Below are 22,491 nucleotides of genomic sequence, written 5' to 3' on the forward strand. Positions count from 1 at the left end.
TGTAACTAGTTAAAGTTAAAAGTTAGCAGCCTTTAAAATTAACTTAAGTAAAAAGTTAAATATTTCCACTTTCAACTAGTTAAAAGGTAAGTTAAAAAGAGAGTAACCAGTTAAAAGTTAAGTTGACTTGTGAGAAATGCGTGAAACACAGTGAATTGCCTCTTAGCATCATTTTTCATTTTCAAATGCAATGAGTGGGTTTCTTTTCCATAAACCCACAGAAGCACACTAATTTACTCGGAGCTCACCCGTCTTTACCTGAAAACAATGTTATACGTGTTGTACAGTTTTCAGAATAACAATTTACCAGTACCTATGTTATGTTAGATCCTTCTCACCCTCTCCATGTGAAATACTTTGTAAAAGTCAATAGATAAAGCAGAATAACAGAACAGAGATATTTATAGCCAGGTGACAAATGAAAGCTGTTTCCACAGAAAACCTCTGTTACAATTGTTCTTGCTCAAAAGGTAACAAAAGAGTATGAAGTACATCTGAATTAGAAATAATGAAAGTGTCTGAAAATCAAAATCAGACTGAAATGAGAAAATAAGTTTTAATGAGAAAAGGAATGTTCAGTTGCATAGCAGAAACTGTTTAAACTTACTTATTGAACTTCAGCAAAAGCTGCATTTCAAAATTTACATCTGACAATTTTCTTCTTCTGTCTCGCAAAACTAAGCCCCCACTGCTGAACAATTGCTCTACATGGGCACATGAGGGAATGCGTGTGTTATAATGGATGAGTAGGTTTCACAGTAGGTGGCATCTCAGATAAGTTTCTCACAGATGAGAAGTAATGATCAACTTTTTGGGCCCTGGGCTGCTGGTTTTGGTCTTCATTAAAATTAAAAAAGATATCATCTGCTTCACCCTCACTACTTGCTCCCACTCTCACTGGGATCAGTGCCTCTGCTTGCTTGTGCTTGTTCCCTCTCCTGTTGGCTGCTCTGTTGACTTCTGCAAATGCACAGAAAATGCCAGCATGAACTAAGGACCTCTGGGATTTGTAGTTCTTAAGAGACGATATCTCATAGGAAGGCATGCTACTCTCTCTCTCTCTCTCTCTCTCTCTCTCTCTCTCTCTCTCTCAAACAAGAAGTCCAAGAGTTTCAATTAGGAAATATTGTTCCATGTCAGTCCTAGAGAGTGGCTGTGTCAGGAAAAACTCTGGGAAAACCAGATTTCAATTTTTTGTAAACTTTTAACTTAACTTTAACTTTTTTTAAAGTGTAACCTTTTTTTTCAACTAGTTAAAGTTAAAAGTTGACAGCTGAAAAATTTAATGTTTTAACTTTTTAACTAGTTAATTAAGTAGTTAATTCCCATGACTGGCTATCACTTGACTGCGACTTAGACTGGTGCGAATTACTGACTCACTCAGAGACTTTCCTGTATGACCTTGGGGAAGCCACAGTTTTCTGTCTGCCAATGGATGATGGTTCTCCCCTATGTCAGCAAGGTTTATATAAGTCATTTGAGCCCAGTTTTTCTCCCACCCAGGCGGGGGGTCGGACTTGAAGATCTACAAGGTCCCTTCCGACTCTACTTCTGTGATCTGATTCTATGATAAGAATAAATCTGTTAATGACTGGTAGGCAGATATGTGTGCTGAGGCCCATTTAAATGCATAGAAAGAACCTCTCTGTTTCTGTTTTTCCAAACTGTAATTTCAGGACTACATTCCATACTTAACCTGACTATTTGTGTGAAGATTATTTAATGTTTGTAAAATAAACATAGTTTAAATGAAACATGTTTGCTTTGAAGATGAAGTATTTATACGTATTGTGACTGCTCTTCCAGTTTGGACCAAGACTTGGTTTATCCAGTAAAATTATTTCTAATATCACATACTTTATTTTACAGAGTGTTTATGTCTAAAACTAGGCAGCTATACATGCACACACGTACACACAAACTAGGACAGTGAGTTGATATTGGAAATTGACTGCAAAAATACATATAATATAGTTATAAATGAAGCAAACAGAACATTTTGTATGACTGTGGGACATTTTTGTTTACGTGGTGGGAGAGATTTATCCTTACTGTTTTTATTTCAGCAGTGATAGAAATCACCTATAAAACATATTTGACTAGTATTATACCGTATTGGCACGCTGTAATGCAAAGTAGTTGTAAATCACATATGGTACAGTAAAAATTTGACTGCACTGTTTTTGTTCTGTCCTGTGTTCTTACTCATAGGATATCAATAACTAGAGTGACAGCCGACATTTCTCTTGCTAAGAGGTCTGTCTTAAATAATCCAAGCAAGAGGGCAATAATTGAACGGTCAAACACCAGATCCAGTTTAGGTAAGATGTTGGCACATATATTGTACTGAACATAGGCCACATGCAGGCATTACGTTTCTATCAGGAGAATAGCTGCTCTCCTGATAGAAACCATAAGCGTACAGGCATTCATCCAGTTTCTCCCACAGGGAAAATGCCTCCTGCAGAAGAAAGGTATTCCTCTCTTATCAAGGAAGATCTCTCCTGAGGAAGAGTTTCTTCTGCAGGAAAGAACACCTGTACACTTCCATAGCTATATCCTGGAGGAAAATGACAAGATTTCAGCTTTAAAAGTGTTAATGCTTTGTTTATAAACATGAAATGCTTATAATGTCCATTGCTGAAAACAAACAAGTTCTTGTAGGGCATGGATTATGATCCCCTGGGATATCACAAAACCTGTGCGCTTTCCAGATGAAGGATCTTTTTAGCAGTCCTCCAGAGCTTCTTAGCACCAGTATAAATCTTTTTCACATAGGTGTTTTTGCTCCCAAGGGGGTTGTCAGCTCCTACTGCAACATGGTTCAAGTAGACAGGCACAGTGAGTATAACCAGTGTCAGGAAGATGATCAGGCTAGCCAATAAAGGGGATAGGTGTAAGGTATCCACATCTGAGGTCTTTCACAATTATGTATCTCAAATAAATGTGTGGATGCATAATTCAGTCATTAGCTATCACCTAGTTAGTTACACAGGTACAATCCCTGTTCATATATTTGCTGACCAGTCAGAGTAGTAATCACATCTCAACACTGGTCTCTGAATTATGTGATATCTAATAACTAATCTGTCTTTACTCCCTAACGCTTGGTGCACTATAATTTTAACTTGTGTGTTGCAATTCTTTTATCTTGTCTGGAAATTAGGAAGTAGGTAGATATGGCTTGTCACTACTCCAAGGCTCTCTAATTCTTCTTAGCCATGTATTAGGCCTCCTTAGCTGGTTTTAGCAGCTTCCTCCTCTGTGCAGGTGCAGTTAATCTCACATACTGTCTCTTCAGGAGGCTTTATTGTTTTAACGCTTCCAAGCTTGCACAAGAAGATCTACCATAGGGAAGTGAGTAGAAGAATTCTCTCTCTTGACTTCAGAGGGCTTTAAATTGGGTCTATAAACAGTATCTGAACATAAACCAAAGTGGTTTCTTCCCTTACTGGAGCACAGAGGGTTTACATGCATGATCCAAATTGCGTATGTCTCATTTGGAGAAAGCACCTCCTATGAATGAAATTCAGCTGATTGTGAAATGGCTAGACAAAGCACAGCACTTTATTAAGTGTTTAAGCAAGGTGTAATCAACAGCTAAATATACAAAAGGACTTAGAGGCATGACTTAAATGCCTTTGTCCAGAAAGTCAGTCCTCAGGCACCTCACTTAGTTTCTCCTTAACACTGGAAGCAACTAAAATCCCTTGGCATCAATATTTTGGCAATTGACATTTCCCAAGTGTGACATTCTTCTTCTGAGCCAGCTGTAATCTTGACAGTAGTGGGCAGTCTGAAATTTAGCTCAGGATTGAGGCACATTGGGACTTACAAACTTGATGTTCCTGTGTCCAAAGGGCTCGATTCTATAGATATTCTCAGAGCAAACCTGCTGGACCAGGCACCAAAATTGTTGGGATTCATGGAACTTTGCACTGCTACAAGGAGACATTCCCCTGCACTCAAGATTTGCAGACCTGGCCCTCGGTTGAAGATGGTTGTCTATGATCATTCTTTCAAAATACAAACAAGGCCCACTTCTTTCATGTAAACATGGCAACAAAAGGAGGAGTTGCCTCCTGCTCCCTTCAGTCGTTAAGTCAGTATTAAAGCATTCTGTACTCAGGCTGTGAGTGAGCTGGCTTCAATTCCCCCCCTTCTGCCTGGGGAGATTCAAATCCATACGCCCTCCTTCTGGAAAAGTGCCCCAACCACTGGCCTATTGGTTGTCCTTGGGTAGAGGCACTTTCCCTTCTCTCTGTTCAAACTGTGCCACTTTGCCTAAAAGAATTATAGGTCCGTTGGGACAAAGAGAAAATGCACAGGAGTGAACATGACTCTATCCTAGGGTTTTGGTTCCTGCTGCCAGGACTGGTTTTGTATTTTAAGTTAAACAGTCATTAGAACCTAGATAACGTCCCACCCAGGGAATGCCCTAAACCCTAGGGTACAGATCCAGTCTTTCTCTCTCTCCCCCACCCCAGGGAGGAAGGAGATGTGGATTTGAATATTTTCAGGCAGAGAGAAGAATTAAACCCTGGTCTTGACACTGACTTACCGCATGAAGGAAGAAAGTCTTCCTTCTCCAGTTGTTTTGCAAGAAAGAAGTGGGGGCTGCTCAGTTTTTAAAAGAGTGAGGGTAGGCATCTATCTAGATGTTAGATCTTACCAAAACACCCAAGAGCAAGTGTTAATAAATAATCACATGCTTTAAATATTACTGGAGGAAAAACTGGGTTGATGAAAAGCATGTGAATGGGTAGTGCACATCTCATTTCTATACATACATACTGTAACTTTCAGGATTGGACTTTTGCTGACTTTTATCCATTTAAAATTGTTCATTTTCCTATAGTTGTGTAACAGTGAAGGGCCTCAGTGTGTCATTTACATGGGAATGTTTCTTCCTTTCTCCTGTATAAAAACGTATAATTCATACAACAGTTTGATACAAGTTTCATACAACATTTGATACAAGTTTCATACAACATTTATAAACATTCCTGTTTGTGCCTGTCTGGTTAATATGCTGTCAGTATTTATCATAACCAGTTAATTTCTCATTGGTTATTCTTCTGCTGGCTTATCATACAGAATTACTGTTGAACTCAGTAGTTTTTCACAAAGATCAAAGTTAGAACATTAGTACAAGATTGAAGCAAAGTAGTATTATCCAATCAACAAATAACTCCTACAACTCCTAAGTAACTTAGGAATTGTTGCAAATCCACCAGAGTTGGTTTGTTGTTTGCATGTATATAGTTAATTATGTTCTTGGGAGTGATATCTTAAATTTATAAATTCCCATATTTTCTTGCATACCACATGCCCCAGATAAGACATGCACCTTGTTTTGGAAAGGCAGATTGAAGAGAGAAATATTTTTCCAGAGTCATGGCTGAATGCATGGAATAGGTACTTTTTAGTGTCACTCCCCTTGCAAGCTGAAGCACTGCAGTTCAAGCTTTTACCCATCACAGCTGCTGTCAAATTGGCAGCAGCTCTTGGCTACTCAGCCAAAAGTTGCTAGTTCAACAGTGGGGAGAGAAAGAGTGACACTGAACAGCAGACTCCTCCCCTCTTGCACGCACCTAGAGCCGAGCATGAAACCAGCCCTCAGGAGCCATTCCAGTGTGCCGATGCCTCCATTCTGGCATATAAATCAGCTTCCTTGCTTAAAACTTGCATCTCAGTTTTGGATAATTTTTTGCGGGGGGAGGGGAAGATGCATGTGGTATGCAAGTAAATTTTGTAATATAGTAAATACATATTGTCAGGATAAACTGGATTGACTCCAAAATGCCATTTTAAAACAACTGCCTAAAAATGTACGTTGTGCATTTGAATTATTGGTTCTAGTCGTCTTTGTAAAGGTTACATACTCATTTGCACACTAAGTTTATATATGTTGTATGTGTACGTGGGTGGTGTGATTTTTGCCTAATAATATTGGAGTTGAGCATCTGTGACCTGTTCGTTTACATTTTTTAGCTGAAGTGCAGAGTGAAATTGAAAGAATCTTTGAGTTGGCCAGGTCCTTACAACTGGTGGTCCTTGATGCTGATACTATCAATCATCCAGCACAACTTATTAAGACGTCATTAGCACCGATTATTGTCCACGTTAAAGTGTCTTCTCCGAAGGTAATGCAAATTCAACTTTAGTGTATATATTTTATTTTTAAAGTGTAACATTCTCAGCATCCTCTGGGTCAGGGCATGATTTCCATCCTCCTGAAAATCATGTGTTGATGTCAGCAAAATGTGCTCATGTTGGAAGAAAACTTTTATTGTACATGCTATCAGGTGCTACACTCATCAATGGGCATATCTACACGAGACATTTACTGTCTACATGAGACGTTTACCTAATTAGGTCCGCAGTAAACGTGTTGGCATCTACATGTGTGGGCCTATTAGGCTGCAGTAAATTAATCAATTCTGCCACAGGTTAGTATTTGTAAATACAAGTACTGTCCTGCGGTGGAGTTTTTTAGTACACAGTAACACAAGTGTAGGCGCTGACCTGGCTGCCTGGGGCACGAGGGTACTTCAGTTCAAGGGCTGCCTGCCAGCAAGCCCTGCACTGGAGCACCCTCACGTCCCAGCCAGCCCCTTCACAGTATGTTGAGCTGGGTTGGAGCAGCCCTGGGCTGGCAGGCTGACTCCTTGGGCCTCCTGCCAGCTGGGGCTGCTCCAACCCAGCCCAGCATGCTGTGGCCTCAGGCACAGGTTCAAACCAAGCACCTGGGAGAAATAAACTCCTGCACAATATGCACCTGAGTTTATTGCTTTGAATTAACTGTATATGTAGATGCACCTACTGTGTCTTAGCCCCTTTTATTAGCTCACTAAGTTACAATGAGCATTAGTTATCTGTTGGTCCATTTACTTTCTCTCACTCTTTCCCCTTCAGGGGGAGGGAAAGATGGGGGTGGGGTGGAGAATCCTTTCATATTAAAATTCTCATGCAATTATTTGCCTTAAAAGTTGATATGTATTTTTGAATCAAACTTGCAGTGTATCATCATCAGTGTATTATAAAGGGTGCTGGATTGACAGTCCTGGAGATCCTTTGGTTATCCTCAGCTCAGCTGTCAGTTCTTCCCCCTATCCCACTGGTGTCCTTTAGTCCTTACCTGGAGCAACTGTCTCTAGGGACAGGAGATTAAATCAGTCTTAAACCATCTTTTTTATTTGTGTAAGCCACAGGAGTAAATTTATTTTACATTCTTTAAGGTCGCTAGTAACTTTGTATACATGAGCCTGGATGCCATGACTGCTGTGTAGGGAGAATTAGGCCCCTCAGAAGGGAAATCTAAAACGCCAGCACACTAAACAGTGAGTCACTAAGAGCTAGCCATTGGGAAGCATGATATTCCTCTGCCTGTGTCATCTGATGGATGCAATTCTGTAGGCAGTCTCAGAGCCAGCCTAGAGTTTTTTCTATTTTAATCCAATGAACTTTGAATGTAAAATGCAGAACAATCCTGGGAACTTGGACCAGAAACCAGGACTCTCCCTCTACATGAGTTCCTTCATCACTGAGCAACTAATACCTACTCCTTTTTGCCTGTCCTGCTGACTTATCATCCTGGCATTCCTTTCTGCCAGTGGTACAGTTTGAACAGGAAAGGTGAAGAATGCTCCTTAACTCAGCCTAGCCTCTATCCAGGTAGTTAGGAAACTCTTCTGAGAAATAGGAAATATGGGGTGAATCCTCTCAGGCTAATGCACCTATAACCAAAGTCTTCCACTTCTTGTATAGTAATCTAACCCTAAGGCAGTGATTCTTACCTAGGGTGGTGCCATGAGATCCTTTTAGGAATGTCCTGGGGTGCTATGCAATGTTAGCATTGTTAGGTATGCAAATATTTTTCACAAAATAAACCATAGAGATTTCAAACAGAAATCTGTAGCATTGAAACATTCTGACCTGTTGTGATCTTTCTGTGTTCTTTGTAACAGAAGAATTGCTCTATTATTTTTCCGTAGTCAAAAACCGAGAGAAAATAAGGAGCCAGCATTTTCCAAGGGGTGTGTGGCATTGATCAAAGGGTGCCACAAATCTAAAAAGGTTGAGAAACACTGCCCTAGGGCTACTATATAAACAAATGACCACTGCCATTGTCTAGGAGCCATTGTTTAAAAAGAAAGCAATAGAAAGTGTCATTGGGGGACCGAATTTTGTTGGTGTGTTAGGCATGCTTTGAGCACACCTATCAGATTGGGCCCATCTGAGAGTTAGGTTTGTAGCTGTGCAGGCTGGAGGAGTGTGAAACATGCCCAGAGGGCACTTAGGTCAAACAGGGAGGCACCTATTGAGAGTTAGGTACTCCAGGATGAGATGATGAGAGGGGGTTTTGATTGCAGTTGTGTATTGAGGCAGCTAAAATCTGCCTGACCCCAGGATTAGCAATGTATGGTGTGTGGGCTGGATCCAGCCTGGCCTGCAAAGGTCCAATCTGACACAGGGGATTGATAGCATCCCCTCTGTAGAGCTCCCTTGCATCTGCACTTACAGTCACTGCAGAGGAAATGGGGGTCACCAGCAAGGGTAAACACAAGCAGCTGGCAGCTGTGGGGGTGAAGACTTTCAGCTTGCAGCAGGACTGGGTTGCAGAGGGCAGCCTATGCTCGCTAAACCACTGGTCTAAGTAATCTTGTGGATCTGGCCCTTAGCCTTTGTCTGCATTTGAAGTTGTACCACTTAAGGTGTATTATTACATAGATTTTAAACTTGGCTTAAACTGAGTTACCTAAATTCAGGTGACCAAATTTGACTAAAATTAAGTTTCCTTTAATTTAAGAATATCCTTACAGGTGTTTGCACTAGTTGGAATTGAAACAATGATTTTAAGGAAACTGCTGCATATTTTTAATATGGACAAGACCTTACCCTTTTAGATCTTTTTCTAAAGTTTATCAGTTACTCTCAGACTTATTATGCTATTCTATAACACCTGTATTTTTTAGTGAATAGTAGAAAGCTTTCTTTATTAATGGTACTTGCTATTTTATCTAGTAAAACCCTTCAGTAGTAAGTACTGTTTATAGTAAGTACCTTTCATGTTTCCAAAAAACACTTCTAAAAATAAAGGTCCAAATTCCCAAATGGAGTAATTGGACATACAGCAATATATCCTGCTGGGCGTTTGGCCTACATTCTGTAGGAGAAATAGTGCCACTTAAGGCAATTAAAATAATAAAAAGCTCTTAAGAAAGATAAACTTAGTACACAATTTGCACAGTCCCTTGACACTTTAATTTGCGTGACTACTGTTATGTTCCTGCTCTGCTGGTGGTTGTACTTGCTATCCCACTCTGTTGAGTCAAATGCAGGGTCAAGTAGAAGAGATCATGGCAGTGCATTGGGCAGGATCTACAGCACTAGGGTTAAGGGCACCGCCTTTCCCATCCTTTCAGTTCAAAGGCTCATAGGTAGGGGGTTTTGATACTATAATTTTCTTTAATAGTTTACAGAAAAATAATTTAGAATTCCTAATTTTCCCTCCCTCTAAGCTCTCAAAATGAGCACAGTACAATAAAAATGATGAGATAATATGATTGCTGGGTATTAAAATACCGCATCTACCCAAAATATACTTCAGAGCAAGCTAGGTAGCTGTAATCTCACTCTTACACAGCATAATTTAGTACTGTGATTATGCTCTAATCAAACTGGTGATGCCATAATTTTCAGAGGCTTTGGAGAATGGTTCTCTACGAAATTGTTTGTCAACAATAGCTTGATACGTGACAACGGAACAATGCAAACTCACATTTTGTATTTCATAGTGCTAAGCTAGTGTGCACAGATCTCAGTGAAGTTAACTGAAGTGTTTGTGTCTATATCTGTACTACGTTAAACACAACTGTGACAGGTGTGGTGCCCGGGGGTTGCCATAATGGCCTCATCAGTCCTGCCTGGCTCAAACCCTTGCCTCCCAGGGTCTCCCCCTAGTTCCTCACCTGCCATGTCTAGTTGCAGGTAGCGAGGGGAGGCTGCCCTTGAAGGCTGGGGAGCCTAGGGTGCTCTCTTTTCTCTGTGCGTTCGTTTCCTTTAGGTTCTGCCAGCCTTTAGGACAAAATTTGTGGCCTTGTTCCACCCCTACAGCTACACCCATACCTCGCAGGTGTTACTCAGTCCTCAGTCCTTTTTGCCCTCTTGCCTTTAGCCTCCCTTTTCTCTGGCAGCAGGCTTCTGTCGTAGCCCACCTGGCATGCCTGGCCCAGGGCAAGGCTGCTTTCGGTATACCTGCCTCTGGCCCTTTAACGGGGCTCAGCTGCCTGACTTTCAAGTGCTTGTGCTTCTGTCCCATGTCTTATGCCCTGCCTCCGACAGGGCTTTAACTTTGATGTGTCGCTCAGGCACCCTCTGAGTCCTCTGCTTCTCCCCTTATAGCCACACCTGGTCCACCAGTGTAGAGCTTATATTAGAACATAAATACAAGACCTGCTCTAGGTTGTTGCCTCACTCAGGCCATCAGCTCCCCTTAGTTCCCTCCAGGCAGCTTCAAGGAACAGCTCAGGTGCCTGCTAGTCTGTGTGCTGCAGGCATCTCCGTCAGGAGCTCCTCTCCCTGCAGCATGCAGGGCCAGACTGCCTGCTCTCACTCAGGTCCTCAGTTTATATACCTGGAAGCCATGCCCCCTTTTTGTCACATGCCTTCCCCAGATCCATGCAGGGTTTTCCCTGTTAAGTATGGGCCAGGCTGCCCTCCTGCATCTGTGGCCCCACACAGCTGGCTTTGCCAGATGCATCCTCATAAAGGGACGGGGCCCCTCTGTTACAACCCCCTCTCCTCTCCTTCCCTTACACCCTGTTCCAACAGCACAAATGAAAGCTTTTTAATTTAGGCAGTCCTACCATTGGCATTTGGATCTTTGAAGCTGCTGGATATGTATGACCCTTACACTCACATTTGTTTTCTTTTCCTCTATCAGGTTTTGCAGCGGTTGATTAAATCTAGAGGAAAATCACAAAGTAAACACCTGAATGTTCAGTTGGTGGCAGCTGATAAACTTGCACAATGCCCACCAGTAAGTACAGAGAAAAGGATGAAGCTTTGGTGACAACAAGAGCTTTGGACATGTCTACAATGTTTATCAAAATTGACTTCATGTGTTATCAGTTGATGTTTTGGTGATGCTAACAATCCTAGATCAGCTTTTATTACTAAGGAAGAAGAAAAAAGTTCAGGGTGTTTTAGTCACTTCTTCTAACCAGAGAAATATCTTGGCTGTGTGCCAGTTACCCAAGCTAATCAAAACCCCTGGCAAGGAAAAGATATGCCACCGCAAATGCCGTGCATCTCAAAATTGACTTTCTGGCACTTTAGGGAGGAAAGCTTTTACCTAGTCATCTGTGGAGATATCCCAGGTGACTTGGTTGAGCTGGCCAGTTTTTGCAGGTCACTTTAACAGGGGTCATGGGTGGGTAGTTTTAATTGGTGCAGCATCCTAGTCGAGTTGCAAGCTGCTCCAGATGGTTAGGTAGACAGGTTCCAGGGAGGATAACTGTTCTTCTAGGCATATGTGAAAAGACAGCTAACATTTGTTTATAATCCTCAATCTTGGGGCTTCTGGAGGAACTCTCCTTTAAAATCCAGTGGCTGGGCATGGCAGTTAGCCTGATAGCACACACAAGTCACTTCTGCTCCCAACAGAGGGATCGTACCAGGACATTCATCTTAGGGGCTTCTCTCACATCCATCTCTGTAGTAACAAATAGCTGTATGGCAAAGTTAGATTTTTATAGTGAGAACCAAAGCGGACTTCACATTGGATTCCATTCTTTTGTTCCTTCTGGGCTCTTGGAAGTCCTACATGGGGTATAGCCATACCTGTACTTTTAAAATAAAAAAGCTTTATCACAAGGAGTGTCTTGAAATAGTTTGGAATAGGTGAGGGCTTAATATCTGGAACATTTTTACAAAGCTCTTTATGTCCTGAACGCACTCACACAAGGACTGTCTGCCTGGAGTTATAAATGCCCTTAAGGAACTGAGTCCAGGTCTCAAAGTGGGTTTTATTTTTAAATCTATTGAACTGCTAACTTTTTTGATATGACCCTGACTTCCCTTTCTATTAGAGAAGGAAAAGAATGTAGCAGTGATTTACTATAAAAGACAAGAGAGAGTTGGCTACTCCTGTCAGGCTTAGCTGCCATGCAGGAAGCCCTCTGTGAGAACCTCCATATTTCAGCAATAGAGAGTCATGGGACTTACAAGTTTCAGAAGCTTAAAGTGGCAAATCATTGTCTGTTCCAGTCAGTGTGGAGAGGTAAAGCAGCAGCAGGTTGCCAGTTAATGGCTTGGTGAACAGAAGAGAGACTTCCAAACTTACTAATGCCATTTACTGAGACCTCAAGCTGATTCTGGTACAGAGATGACCCTGTAGTTATGTCCAGACTAAGAGACAAGTTGATGTCGGGTTTGATGTTCATTTTTTTTGCTTGAATCAAGTGGGTCCTGGTCAACATGCAAACTTGCACTGAAAACACCCCCCTGTGAATTAAAACTAGTTAGTTACTGTGGTGGACTTTTGTGCGTGAACACTATTTTTTGAATAAAATTACCTTATGTTTTAGCCACTTGCATTCTGAAATAAGAGTGTCCATGCACAAAAATGTAAACTCAGACCTCTTATTCTGAGTGTCCACACATATTTGCCCCAAAATAAATAGCCTGGTTGTTTAAGGTTCCTTAAAAGAGCTAACCCATTTGAAACACCCATGAAAGCCTATTTCAAACTGTGCTCAATACCCTTGCTGTCAAGGCAGGTGACATTGTAGCTCTCCAGCCAAGGAGTAGGAATGCCTGTATGCCCCATAGCACTCTATTTGTAGCACTACAAATACATGTCTGTCTATAGCCTAAGTGTAATGTAGATAAGGCAGCCTGCCTTTCACACATGTGGGTCTGTGCTCCTTCATAAACTTTGAAGCAATCAGTTTAGCACATGCTGAATGTCGTGTCCCTTGTCCAGCCTAGACTTTAAACACATTTTTGGTCTGTTACCTCTCCTATACTAATATGTCACCTTAAATCTGAGTTAGGTAAAGCCTAACTTGCTTTAAAGAGATTTTTTTCTGCTATCTTAGAGAGATCTGGTTGTATTTTGGTTACCACAGGAATAGATGGGTTTGGGAACAATTAAGGGGTTTTCTGAATAAAGAACAGTGTCTCAACAGGCAGGCCAGTATACATAAACCACATCAAACAAGGGGAAGGTGAAAGTCAGCTGCTGTCACTGCTTATACCAAAGGCAGTAAAAGTGTGGAAGCCAAGCACCATGTTAAAGAGAGGGTAAGTTAGGCCTTTGATGTGTCCTTCCCAGGATAGGGAGGCAGGAAAGAGTCCCCACCTCTTTTCTTTTTTTCCCCCAGGCATTAACAAGGTGGCTTAATATCACTGGACTCTCTCAGCTTTGGCTACAGCAACCAGTCTCTCTTCTTTCTAATCTCCTCCTGCTGGTTTCAACTCTGATCACATCCCCACTTACTACCCACAACATCCCATCACACATCCCTGACACCTGAGCTGCCAGCCCACCTTTATGAGCGTGACCCAAGCAAGATATATCTCGCCCTTGCAGAGAAGGGAAGGCACTGCTTCCCTATCTAGTGTTCCTACTCAGAGAACTTGTTTATTCCATGGTGATCAAGCAGTGACCTCTACAATATAAACATGCATTCTTTTTCTTAGTTTTATGACTTTGATCAAGGGTAAAAAGAGAAGGAAGTCAAACAAATGTGTACACACCATTTCTTAATTGCATTTGGTTGGAGAACATGAAGTGTCATAAGCTGTGCCATTCTTCTTGGGAAAGGAAATTACTCATTTCTGCTATATTATAAATAGCCATAACAAAAAGCATCCCTCCTGTCCCAGCCCCTGCCTTCTCAAGCACCAGCATGCTAGAGGCGTCTCTGGTTACAGTAACAGTAGCATCTTTAGTTCTTTCTGTCATCCTGCCTGTTTTCCACCTGAACTAGCACTGAAAGTTGTTGAAGCCAGCTCAGGTTTGCAACGCAGGGTCTAGTGTATTATGTTTCTATCGTGTGTAATTTTCCATTAGCTTGTGCTTGTTACAGTGACAGTGGGGGAGGATAGCCTATGGAATCCATTTAGCATAAATATGATACAGTTCTATAGTAGTAGTAACTGAAATACATATCAGCTCTAATTCAGACTGAGTGTAAACTGAGTTAAGTGGAGTTGTGCCTGCATACACTGCATCTGAATTTGGCCCCTGGTGTTAACAAAAGGGCTGTCATTGCTGCTTGCATATAAAACACCATCTATAGCGTTCACCTTCACATTCTTCACACGTAGGAAGATGTGTATTTTTCTTCATTTGCAAAGAGCAGTCTGTGCATATTTCACACATGCACTTGCTTCTTTCTACAGTTGATTCAAGCTTCTTATTTCAATTCAAGTCCCTATCAATTGGTTGGAAGTAAGAGCCTGAGCTTGACTGGAACAAATATTTTTCACCAGTGTGGGGGGCCTGTCACATAATAGCACTTTAAAATGTCCACAACGATTTCTGTCTTCCTGATTCACTTTTTTAAATCAAATCTGAGATTTTACTGAGACAAATTCCCAATGGCATGCAGTGAGACCTTGCCCAGGTAACCACTTGAAGATTTTAACTTTTAGTTGTACTTGCTCTGGGCCAAGTTCCATCTACAGACGCATGCATCAGCTGACCACGACCACTGAAGTCACTTAGTCAATTCCATGCTGCTTTGACTTCACTGAAGTTACTTCTAATTTACCCCACCTTTAAGGGAGATTTGCAGTGGGAGATCCAAATTTGTTGCTAAGGGCAGAATCCAACCAACTGTAAGTACAGTTAAAAGACCAAAGTCCACCCTTAGCTGTTTGCATTCATGGCATGTCTGCCAAACAAGCTGCATGGTCCCCTTCTCAGGAAGGTAAAGTAGCCAAGCAGAGCACCATGCTAATGTGTCTTTCCTGATGCATGCAGCCAAGCTATTTTGTTCAGACCTAGCTCACGTAGCTCTGTACATTGCACCGAACCATGCCTTTTTGACCAGAGGCTGGCAACATTTTCTAGTGGCAGGGCCAAGTTGGATCAAGTTGGCAGCACTAGGGCCTGGCTGCCACTGCAACTCAATGCCAGCAAAACTGCAGCTCTATGCCAGCCCCCACCAAGAAGATACCCGTGCAGCCCCAGCTGTAACCCGCCCCGCCTTGCGCAGATCTGGGGGGCACATGCCCCCTCCCTGTGCCCTCCTGGGGTGCAAGCAACAGCAGGAGCCACCTTCCCCCGCCCCCCACACCTGGGTAGCACCTGCCCATCCCTCACAATGGGGGTGTTGATCTGCCTCCCCACTCCCTTTCCACCATACCAGATTTACCAGGTGGAGGCAGCTGTATCAGAAATCAGATTGGTATCAGCTGATATGCCTCCTTAAATATCGGCTATCAGTATCAGCCCCAAAAATCTTTATCGGTGCACCCCTAGTAGCAGAATGAATACATTGGACTTCAGAAAAGCAAACTTTCACAGGCTCAGAGAACTAGTGAACTAATGGACAGCATAGTACTGGAACACTGCAATAGAGTGCCTAGAAGCTGCTGGGATGTTTTAGATGAAGATGTTCCTGTGTTGAGTGTGAAACCTCCTGAGGACCCTTCCAACCCTGTTTTTCTATGATTCTGTGTCTAATACATTATAACAGGGGTAGGCAATCCCTGGCACGGGTGCCAGAGTGTGGCACATAAAGGCATTTTCCTTGGCACGCACACCTTGGAGTGGATGGCAAGGAAGGGGCTGGAGCTATGCTAACCACAACAAGGATTAGGCCCCCCATGGCTCCCCTGCCACCCACCCCTGGCATGCTAACATCTTACAAATCGAGGTTGCGGTTGTTTGTGGCACTCGACCCAAAAACGTTGCCAACCCCTGCATTATAACTTAAAAAGTAGATTCTAAAGTTCACGTTTCTGCAAGAAAAATATTTGCATATCTCAGTCTTTATCAAATGTTTAGATATATTTCACGTTTTTAATTTGCATGGTGCTGCAAGTAACTCATGAAATTGGATAGCTCAGTAGGTCTAGACATTATAAAAATAGCTGTCTTTTTTGAATATTTCAGCTGATCAACTATCTTCATTATCAATTCCTCATTAATTTTTCACTGATGCTTCTCACACTAGTGCTAAGAATGTGTACAACTGCAGGAATTCATTAAGTGGTAGGAGTTACATTACATGTCTTCATGAAACAGAAACTGTACCAAGAGTGTAGTTGAATATACTCTAGTCAAATGCCATTCATTATTTATTTAGAAAAGTGTTCCCATCCTTATGCCTGAGGTGCCTCTAATATAATTTAAGATATTAGGAGTGATACGTGAGCGTAACTAAAATGCACCAGCATAGATATTACCCATTCCCAGGTAGCCAGGTGATTTAAAAGCTGAAAGCAGGGTAGATTTGCACCTTACAGATTAACTAAAGAGTGTGAGTGAGTGTGTGTGTGTGTGTGTGGGGGGGGGGGTGTACAAGCTTTCATGTGTGGTACAAGCTTTCATGAACCCAAGCTAATTTCATCAGATGCTGTGAAAGGACATGCATAGAGCAGTATATAAAATGGAGATAGTGATTTGAATGCAAAAGCCATGAAGGGAGGGAGAGTGTGGGGAGTGGGAGCAGTGCTGGGAGATGCAGACAAGCAAGCAATAAACCCATGGAAACAGTGGAGTCACAAAAACTAATTAAGATAATGGCCTAGAAATCCATAGTCCCTGTTTAATTCATACTTAACACATGTGGATGATGTCTTATTCCTCAGTTTGCTGTTCAAACCAGTTTTTAAAGATCTGCTGCCTAAGAGAAGTCATCCGTAGGTCAGCGATAGAATGTCCAGGGAGGATAAAGTGTCCTGCCAGAAGCTGACATATCTTTCTGCAGCTGATGTCAGAGCGGTGTTCATATATTATTTCACAATGGGATTTCCCATGTGTCCAACATAGCAGAGGGGCACTGTGAACAGGTGACGGCATATATGTTTGTAGAGATACAAGTGAAAGAACCCTTGATGTTATAATCTGTGGTGTTCAGTCCAGTGATGAGCACAGAAGGTCTGTATTGATATGCACAGAAGGCATCTGGGTCTCAGCCTCCTCCTCTTCCTCCTCTACATAAGCTGCAAAGTTCAGTCTTTCAGGATCTGTCTTGGCCTTGAGAGTATTTTTTTAATTAGCATTTGATTTACTGACTGTGGGCTATGACTCTCAGGTTCCATCCAAATACCATCCCTGTTTGGCTGGAAGGTTGGTAGAAAATGTCAGTGTGGCCAGAGCCAGTTGATATTTTGTTTCTAATATGTGGTGGGGCATCTAGGAGCTACAGCAATGGTAGAAAAGTAAAAGGAAGGAAATAGAGCTACTGGTAGAGGTCCTCTCTAAATGCAGAAAGCTCACGAGAGTCTTTTTCTTGCTTTCTTCTGTTTTCAGCTTTTGTTGTGTCCAGCGGCTAGCAAATACTACAAAAATACATTTGTAGAAAATGATTAATGAACTAAACTGTTAACAAAATAGCTATTGTGAGGATGCTGATCTAAGTGAAGAAAAGGATTTCAAGTAGAACTAGATTCTACCTTAATTCCATGATATTTTTCTCAAGCAAATGGGTTTTGCTTGTTCTCACACTACACCAACTCTCCTAACAGCTGGGAAATTCGGTTTAATCAGGAGCAAAATGGTTTAATACAGTAAACTCTGGGCATGTCCACACAAGACGCTTAACTGTGCAGTAGCGTAGTTTACTGTGCAGTAAGCATGTGTGTCTATATGTGCACATGCTTACTATGCAGTAAACCTCAGTAATCACAAGTATATTTACTACCTGCAAATGCAAGTAGCAAATTTACTTTTGATTAATAAAACTGCAGTAGCACTCATGGAGTCACTTGACCAGGAGCAGATCTGCTGTCCATGGGGGGTGAGGGAGTGCTCTCTGCCCCCAGGAGCTGCCTGCTGCCAGAGCGGGCTCTGCGTCCACAGCCTGGGTGGGGACTATGTCCCCCTGCCCTGGCAGCAAGGATCTCCTAGCCCCCCACTCCAGGATTGCAGTCAGGGAGCAGGGGCTGGGAGATCCTTTTCTCCCAATGCCAGCTGTGCAACCACCTGTTCCGCAACCTGTTCCCCACTGCACTCTGCACTCGCAGAGCATAGCAGTGAGCAAGTTTCCCAGCTTGTTCCCTACCTAGTTCCGTGCTCATGGAGCTGGGTGAGGGACAAGCTCCCCAGCATATTCCCCATACAGCTCTGCACTTGTAGAGCTGAGTGGGAACAAGTTCCCAAACTGGTTCCCCACCCAGCTCCACACTTGCAGAGCTGAGCAGGGATCAAGCTACCCAGCCTCTGCCCCACTCAGCTCCATGCTTACGGAGCTGAGTGGGGAACAGGCTCCCCAGCCTCTGCCCCACATGTGGGGCGCAGGCTGGGAACTGTCCTGGTCATGGGCAGGTCCCAGCCCCATGCCCTGATCAGGTGATCAAGTCACAGGGCTTGGAAAGAGCTGTAGGGGTGAGGTAGGTCCCAGCCCCTGCCCTGATCTGGTGGGGTAGCTAGCAGTGAGCTAGCTGCTAGCTACTTCATAGAACTGTAGAAAGTTAAGGTTGAAAGGAAACTGAGGAGGTCATCTAGTCCAGTCCCCTGCTCAAAGGGGTCTAAGTAGATCATCCCTGCCAAAGCTTTGTCTAGCTGGGTTTTGAAAACCTCCAAGGATGGAGCTTCCACCACCTCTCTGGGTAACCTGTTCAAGTGTTTTACTACACTCCTAGTGAGAAAATTCTTCCTCATATTTAATCTAAACTTCCTTAGCTGCAACTTGACTGTTGCTCCTTGTTCTGTCATCTGCCACCACTGAGAACAGTCTAGCTCCATCCTCTTTCAAACCCCCCTTCAGGTAGTTGAAGGCTGCTATTAAATCCCCCCTCAGTCTTCTCTTCTCTAGACTAAATAAGCCCAGTTCCCTCAATCTTCCTTCTTATGTCATGTCCTCCAGCTCCCTCACCATTTTTGTTGCCCTCTGTTGGACTCTCTCCAATTTGTCCACATCCTTTCTGTAGTGGGGTACCCAAAACTGAACACATTACTCCAGATGTGGTCTCACCAGTGCTGAATAGAGAGGAATAATCACTTCCCTTGACCTACTGGCAACACCTACCAATGCAGCCCAGTATGCCCTTAGCCTTCTTGGCAACACTGCTGGCTCATACTCAGTTTATTGTCCACTGTAACGCCCCAGTCCTCTTCTGCAGAGCTGCTGCTCAGCCAGTCAGCCCCAGTCTGAACTGATGCATGCGGTTGTTCCATCCTAAGTGCAGGACTTTGCACTTGTCCTTGCTGAACCTCATGAGATTTCTTTCAGCCTAATCCTCCAGTTTGTCTAAGTCACTCTGAATCCTAGCCCTACCCTCTAGAATATCTACTACTCCCTCCAGCTTGGTGTCCTCTGCAAACCTACTGAGGGTGCGCTCTATGCCATCGTCCAGGTCGTTGATGAAGACATTGAACAAAACCAGCCCCAGGACCAACCCCTGCGGTACTCCACTTGATACCAGCTGCCAACTAGATATCAAGCCATTGATTACTACACTCTCTGAGCCCGATGTTCCAGCCACTTTTCTATCCATCTTACAGTCTATTCCTCCAGCCCATACTTCCTTAGCTTGCCTGCGAGAATATTATGGGAGCCCACATTAGAAGCCTTGCTAAAATCAAGTTATACCACATCCACCAGTCTCCCCACGCCCACAGAATCAATTACTTTGTCATAGAAGATAATCAGGGTGGTCAGGCATGACTTGCCTTTGGTGAATCCATGCTGACTGTTCCTAATCACATTCTTCTCCAAGTGCTTTGAAATGGATTCCTTGAGGATCTGCTCCATGATTTTTCCAGGGACTGAGGTGAGGCTGGCTGGTCTGTAGTTCCCTAGATCCTCCTTCTTCCCTTTCTTAAATATGGGCACTATGTTTGCCCCTTTCCAATCATCCGGAACCTCTCCTGATCACTCTGAGTTTTCAAAGATGATGGCCATTGGCTCTTACATCAGCCAACTCCCTCAGTACCCTCTGGTGCAGCCCACCCAGCCCTGTGGACTTGTACACATCCAGCTTTTCTAAGTAGTTCCTAACCTGTTCTTTCACCACTGAGGGCTGTTCACCTCCTCCCCAAACTGTGCTTACCGGTGCAGTAGTCTGGGAGCTGACTTTGCCTGTGAAAACTGAGGCAAAAAGGCATTGAGCACTTCAGCCTTTTCTGCATCCTTTGTCATAAGGTTGCCTCCCACATTCAGTAAGGGACCCACACTTTCCCTGATCCTCCTCTTGCTACCAACTTACTTGTAGAAACCCTTCTTTTTACCCTTCAGATTCCTCGCTAGCTGCAACTTCAGTTGTGCTTTGGCCTTTCTGACTTCATCCCTGCATGCCCAAGCAATGCTCATATATTCTTCCCTAGTCTTGTCCAAGTTTCCACTTCTTATAAGCTTCCTTTTTATGATTTAATTTACTGAAGAGTTCCCTGCTAAGCCAAGCTGGTCTTCTGTCATACTTGCTATATACTTATTCTACCAGCAGATTGGAGCAGGGGGCCGGGACCTGCCCCTCCCCTGCAGTCAAGTCCACTGGCCCTGATCAGGGATGCAGGGCCAAGAGCTCCCTGCTGCAGGGGCTGGGGGACATTGTCCCTCCCTAGCAGCAGGCAGCCCCCTGGGGCAGGATGTTATGTCCCAGCCCTGACCAGCTGTCTCCTGGCCTGGTGCTCCCTGCTAGCCCGTGGGCTAGCCTAGAGCTCCTTCTGGTAGTGGCAGGGGCCCACTGCAGGGCCCCAGGAAGAGGGAGCAGTTTGCTGTCATTAGCAGCAAATCTGCTCCTGTTTCCCTGTATGTGTAGATGCCTGCCCAAGAACATTTACTCATGGGTAGTTTACTTGCAAGTAAACTGATCCCAGATCAAATGCATGTGGAGACGCATCCTCTGAGTGGATCCTTCTTTTGTAATTTACCACTTCCCTGCCCAGTTTTTCAAATCATGAAGATATTATGCTGCATTAGGCTCTGTCACTTGGCTGACCTCAACATGACTACTTCATTGCTTGCTAGGACTGAGGATGGCAAATTGTGACCCCAAGTGGCGTCTCAGTGACATTTATATTAATAGGATTAATGAAAGAAGAAATAAGCTTAGCTTTTAATATTTCTGCAGCTCCAGATCACTTTTCGAGAAATTACTTTCACACATTCTTCAGCAACCCCTTCTTCCAACTGAAGAACTGGAGAACTACAATATAGAACTTAGGTTCTAAGCCACATTTCTGCCTTTACTCTTTTCCTTATTTAGAATATCTAATTGTTTTCTAACTGAATATACCAATCAGTGGTAGAGATTTCTGTCTCATGCTTTCCATTTAATGCCTATTTCCACTGGACTTGTAATTCCTTTGGGCTGATGCTGCTTCTCTTACTGATCTTGAGACTTAAATAAAAACAGCAATTACATATCAAGGCTTTCTGCTGGGCATCTCAACAAGGAAGATTTTCAGTATGTGTAAGGATGAAAGAATCAGGCTCCTGGGATCTATTCTTTTTTATTTCTGTTAATGGGAATAATTTATGTAAGTTTCATATTATTTAGCAGTCCATCATCAAAAACAGAAAGACAATGGTGCATTCTAAGAGACTCACAGATATTTTTACTACCATTCTTTAGCCTCAGCAGTTATAAACAGTGGTAAGATTCTATTCCTGTTGTGTGCTCTTCAACTACCATTAATTATGAGTAAGCGTCAGAGTTGTTCTCATTTAATTTTACCGTAATGATATCACCTTCTTAGTGTGAATAGCACATAATATCATGATTTCATGGAACTATGTTGCTCCCCTACATTACTAGTTTCTTCTCTTTGCATTTATGGAGAACTCCAAATTCTAATTATTGTTTATCGTTTTAATTATTGTGTTCTGCTGTATACACATTGTGAGCTAGTGTTGATACCCCAAAGAGCTCAAAATTTTTGTACTTAATCGTGAAGGCAGATCCTAACATGAAATTGCTAATATCCTCAAATCAGCACATCTCAGAACTGACCTTCTTTGAAGTACATTTGGACAGCAGCCCAAACATAGCAGTGCATGGTGATGTTATTTTCAAAGGATTTTCCCTTCGTTTTGGGGGCTCCTGACTTGTGACCACTTGACTTAAGATTATTCTTTTAATGTATTTTGGGGTGTATAGTATAAATATATAATGGAATCATTGATTTTTATCAGCATGTATTTGGAAAGATGTGTTATTCATAAGCAGGAATCGTGGTTTTCTGTGATTACAAAAAAACCCCCAATTTTTTAATTTAAAAATGTAACCCAAAATCCAGATTTTTTCATGATTAAAATGAAATTCCACTACACGCACACGCGCATCCCCCCCCCCCCCCCCCCC

General features: G+C 42.8%; 1 protein-coding gene across 2 annotated transcripts in view; it reads left to right on the forward strand.

Moving 5' to 3' along the window:
* CACNB4 (calcium voltage-gated channel auxiliary subunit beta 4) overlaps positions 1–22,491 on the forward strand; it is a 200,089-nt gene that overhangs the window by 135,483 nt on the left and 42,115 nt on the right. For both annotated transcript variants that reach the window (XR_002098499.1, XM_019522409.1), the window contains exons 9-11: positions 2,212–2,321; positions 5,995–6,146; positions 10,949–11,044. Coding sequence is in view for 1 of the 2 variants with exons in the window: in XM_019522409.1 (XP_019377954.1) it covers positions 2,212–2,321; positions 5,995–6,146; positions 10,949–11,044 (358 nt within the window). In the remaining variant the exon portion in view is untranslated. The remainder of the gene's footprint in view (positions 1–2,211; positions 2,322–5,994; positions 6,147–10,948; positions 11,045–22,491) is intronic.

Source organism: Gavialis gangeticus, unplaced genomic scaffold (genome assembly GCF_001723915.1).
Source record: "Gavialis gangeticus isolate Ggan-Ray unplaced genomic scaffold, GavGan_comp1, whole genome shotgun sequence".
NCBI classification, from domain to species: Eukaryota; Metazoa; Chordata; order Crocodylia; family Gavialidae; genus Gavialis; species Gavialis gangeticus.